At 34.0% G+C, this 4,795-nt stretch overlaps 1 protein-coding gene across 1 annotated transcript; it reads left to right on the top strand.

Moving 5' to 3' along the window:
• The first annotated feature begins 1,234 nt into the window (after positions 1 to 1,234).
• On the top strand, positions 1,235 to 4,453 carry LOC116346210 (zinc finger protein 567-like). The gene is made up of 7 exons (XM_031776151.1): positions 1,235 to 1,440; positions 1,548 to 1,746; positions 2,038 to 2,489; positions 2,593 to 3,863; positions 3,932 to 4,066; positions 4,132 to 4,283; positions 4,358 to 4,453. Exons 2-4 carry the CDS (start codon positions 1,559 to 1,561, stop codon positions 3,282 to 3,284), a joined length of 1,332 nt encoding a protein of 443 aa, XP_031632011.1. The 5' UTR covers positions 1,235 to 1,440; positions 1,548 to 1,558; the 3' UTR covers positions 3,285 to 3,863; positions 3,932 to 4,066; positions 4,132 to 4,283; positions 4,358 to 4,453.
• The last annotated feature ends 342 nt before the right edge of the window (positions 4,454 to 4,795 follow it).

The following is a 4,795-nucleotide window of genomic DNA, read 5'->3' as shown; positions in this document are numbered from 1 at the left end:
ATAGGTCTTCGATGTCCGGGCAAAATTTGAAGGAATGTTTATTTTCATAGCTTGATATAGCTAATATTTCACGATTTTCGATTACATATTCTTCAATTTCAGCGATACTTTCTGTTTTAATAAGATAAGTTATAAAATAAGTTTGAACAATTTTTGGTATTTTCTTATGCCTTTGAAATGAGACAAATCACATGTTTTATCATCCATATGCTGATAGGGAATTTTTAAAAAATTTCCCTTCATATTACCGAAAAAAAATTCCATAAAATTTACTATTAAATTTGAGTAAATATTTCTGAAAAAAATCGGTTTATTTTATGGAATTTTTTTCGGTAATATGAAGGGAATTTTTTTTTTGATATATTTACTGAAAATTTATAGTCAATTTTATGGAATTTGTTTTCGGTAAATATAAAGGGAAATTTTTTAGTTATTTTTACTTTAAAATTTTAGTAAAAAAAACTAAAATCGTTTCATTAAAAATTATCATCCATATGATAGGGTTATTAAAAAATAATAATAAAAAAATAAAATATTTATTTACTTTTTCGATGTAATGTTCAGAATAAGAATTTTTCTTTCAACAAATTCTTACGATTTTGACATTCGTTAAAAACCTGTCATTGAGACTTTTTACTGACTCGAAAATCAGTCCCGACAGGCATGACTGCGTTTTGTATTCACATTTTTTTGGACTTTTTTATGAAAAGCATCGAAAGTTCGTATCGCAAAACTAACATTTTTAAGAGTTTTCAAGAATAAACATTCTCAAACCTTTGTCAGTATTGCTATAATCTGAAAAAATCGAGTGGAAAAAATCTTATTCGAGTGGACGATGAACCAAATCGAGTGGAAAAAGATTTTAACCGGAGCATCTTCGGTGCCTTTAACAATTGTAATCGATTAAGACTCTCAGGACATTGGTAAACCGAAGAAGAAAAGCGATGAAAGTGAACAACACGTAAATCAGGTAAATTCAAATTTTGGTCTAATTGCCACCGATGTATATTAGTTTTCGAACACATCTCTGACGCGCATTTTTCGTATGCTCGCTCCTTTCTATTCATGCATACATACGAGCACTGAATTCATCTATATATTGACCGTGTACACGAATGTAAATTGTCGTTGACTTGCCACTGTATTAGTCACTCACGCATCGCATAGATGTGCATTTGTTTTGTGCCGACTTTTTTCTTACCCGTTTGAATGTGTGCGTTCGCACCAATTGGGACTTGATACTATTTCAAACGTCAAAAATACCGCTGTTTGACTACATCGCAATTTTTCGCATTGGAACATTTTCATCAAGACAATCGATAGATTTAATTAATCAACGAACAATAATCGACCAAAATAGAAATAAAAAGCGGACGGATCAGAATTGACATTGAAAGTAGAATTTATCTATGTGCATATTTTGACAAGCAAAGGAAAAAGGTAATTTTATTGTGTTGAGAACAGAGTAGAAACGAAAAAAAAAATGTTTTTTATCAGAAAAAAGTACCTGACATGAACTTATGATCAATGTCCGATATTTTTTCCAGTTAAATCAACGATGTTTTCGTTCACAAACACAACGATGCAAACAAAGCGAGATTGGATCGATTTGGTAACGGAGATGCTTTGGGTCATTGAACGGGAGACAAAGTTCACATTAAAAGCCGTCAATGAAGACTTTAAACAATCGGGACTGTCATTTGATATGGAGTTTCGCAATCATTTCTTGCAAATCATTTATAACAGGTACGATAATTTCGTTTTGTTTTTTTGCTGATTTTATGATTTATCGATTGTATCTCTGCGAGCGGTGATGCCAACCGCCTAACACAGTTTTCTTGTGGTTTTATTTGTGGAAACAGATAAAGAGAGAGAGAGAGAGAGAGAGAAGGTAAAAAGGTGACACTCCTACCAGGCGTTGATCTTTTATACCGGTCCATGTCGTATCTTTTCCTCATATTCATTCATATATTTTTATCACCGGTATCTATGTTTCATTGTAAATATTTCAATATCAATTGTTCTGCTGTTCTATAGGGTTGCTAAAACGTATGATCAATTTCAAATGAATTTGGAATTTGAAGAGCTGAGAAATGACCTCGAATCGAGTGAGGTAGATAGGATGATCGAACACCAATTTTTACCAGATCGACCATGTTTGGCTCAGAAACGAAAGATTTCATGCGATTTGAATGCAAATAATCAGACGTTTTTGGTTAAAAGACCCAAAGCAGACGAAGGCATGATGATGATTGAAGAATACAATAGCCAATCGGAAGACGAAAATAAACCAGAAGCATATGATGAAAGCATTGTACTAATCGATGACGATGATGCTGATTTTATCGCTGCACAAACGGCGCTAGAAACCACAAGTGACCAGGTGAAAAAAGCAACACCGGAAAAACCAAAAGTGACAACTGTAATGGAAAAAATCACTGAAGCGCCATCAAAGTCGAAAAAGGCACCAGACGCCAATAATATTCCAGGTATGTATCTCTTTTATGAACATATAGTAAGTTGGCACCGGAGACTGTTGCTCAGAGCAGAGCTCACCAATCAATTTCAATTGTTTTTTTTTTACGTTGAAAGGAGCTACTCCGAAAACTTCAACGCGTAAAAATACTCAAAGAGAAACACCCGCAAAAATTACAAACGAAGTCAAAAATAGCTTTCAAGCTAAATTATTACGTCCAGCTCCAGCTTCAGTGAAGAAATCCCGGATGATGGAACTCGACAAAACCGAAACTAAAAGCGAATTGAATGCAACAAAATCAGCCGAAACAAGGGACGATAACACATCTAATGCTACACCAAATGGAAAAGCAAGCGAAAGACCACCGTCAAAAAAGTTGAGGCGCCAAAGTAATAAAAAAGTAATGATTCACAAGTGTGATAAATGTATTTATAAAACTGGTACCTCCAGTCATTTCAAACGACATATGATGGCACATCTAAATAGACCATTTTGTTGTCAGAGATGCACAAAAAAATTCACGGAACAAGATCTTCTCGATATGCACATGAAAATTCATGAGAATCAATGTATAAAGTGCCATAAAAGATATAAAGAGAAATCGGCTTTGGAAGAACACGATAAACGTTGTAATTGGAAACAATATGAATGTTATTTGTGTAGATATCATAACTATAGAAAATATCAATTGGTATCGCATATGGCAAACAAACACACTGGTGTTAGGCCATTCAAATGTAAACATTGTAGCTATGCTTCTGCAACAAAACCTTGTCTCATCGCACACCAGAAAGTCAAACATAAATAAAATATATGACTTTGTTTTTACATTTTTTGTTTTTTATGCCAATCCAATGAGAGATTTTCCAGCAAATTTTTTTTTGGTTTTTCAATGCCATCAGATTAACAAAGGCAACACCAATTCGAAAATGGTCAAAGCTACATTACACATACTCATTTTGACGGTGTGTGCGTAGCACATCACATCTTCTATTAAATTGCGACAAAAAGCATCATACAGTAGACACAAGTACGCGTGTCGAAAAGAGAATGCCGCCTTTACATTTGTATTTTCCAATCAATCGTTTACTCTCACTCTCACTCTCACTCACTCGCTGTCCGATCACCGGCATCAATACAATCACCTGTCCGTGTATTTGTGTATTCTCTGCACCAAGTCAATATTGACATCTACAGCCAAACTAACCGCCAAATTTACTGCAAGTGTCATCGTTAAAACAACGAATGTCTTATATCTGGTGAAAACTTCCGAAAAGACAGCACGAACGGAATCATTGAGTGACGAAGGTAAAAAAGCCGAATAAAACTCGATCAAGGACTTCAAACTGGAACAAAATATATCGCAGCATTCGGATTGAATATTAAGGTTAGGTTTACATTGCGTGTTCAATTGAATTTTCCGCATAAAATTCCCGAAATTTTTTTTGTTCTCAGATAAAAGATGGAAAAAAGCGTATCACAATTACACAGAGAGCTCAGTGAACAGTTCCTCCATTTCGATCGAAAATGCCTGCGCAAATTTAGTATGAACAACAACGAAGAATCAGCAATGAATTTGCTTAAATCAACGTAAGTAAATTCAAAGAAATGCATATTAGGGGAAAAAATTTGTGATTTTCTTAACGTTTCCTCAGAGTTGAAAAGGCGGTATGTGATGTTTTATATACACATGAAAAAATAAAGTCAAAGATCTTCGAATTTGAGAGCAAAGGTGGTTTGGATATCTCACTCTTTGGTGATATCGAATTAATTATGGAAAATAATGACGGCCAATCGATGCTATTTCGTAAGACACCTATTCTAAACGATTTTTTGTTGCTCATTATTACGATTAAATATTGATTCTCTTTCATAAAATAGAGCCAGATCCGGCTGATTGTAAAGGGAAACTGCCAATGGACGACGCAACTCCATTAACAAGACTCAAGTCGGACTCTGGTATTTACACTGATTTGGGTAAGTCTTGTTACTGTGACTAAATTAAATCATTCTTATGCCGACTTGTTTGTTTCATAGAGAAAAAAGGTTTCGATGGTAATAACAATAAAAAATGTACGCCGAAATTAAACAATAACAAAGTTTCAAAATTGTCAAAGCGAAAATGCCCAACAAACAAACAAAAAACAGAGAATGCTAAAAAACGAAGAAAATGAAAATAAATTGCGCCTAGCGCAACTCATCGAGAGAGGAGCCATAACGATGTGAAAAACTGAAATTTATTTATTTATATATTTGAAAAATATACACATTAACCAAAAAATCCATTCGCCAATGAAATAATGTCATTGGAAATAAAGT

The sequence above is a fragment of the Contarinia nasturtii genome, unplaced genomic scaffold, assembly GCF_009176525.2.
Source record: "Contarinia nasturtii isolate CC-2019 unplaced genomic scaffold, AAFC_CNas_1.1 Cnas_scaffold_1435, whole genome shotgun sequence".
Taxonomy (NCBI): Eukaryota; Metazoa; Arthropoda; class Insecta; order Diptera; family Cecidomyiidae; genus Contarinia; species Contarinia nasturtii.
The sequence above is the reverse complement of the archived record's forward strand: the minus strand, read 5'-3'. Positions and strand labels throughout refer to the sequence as shown.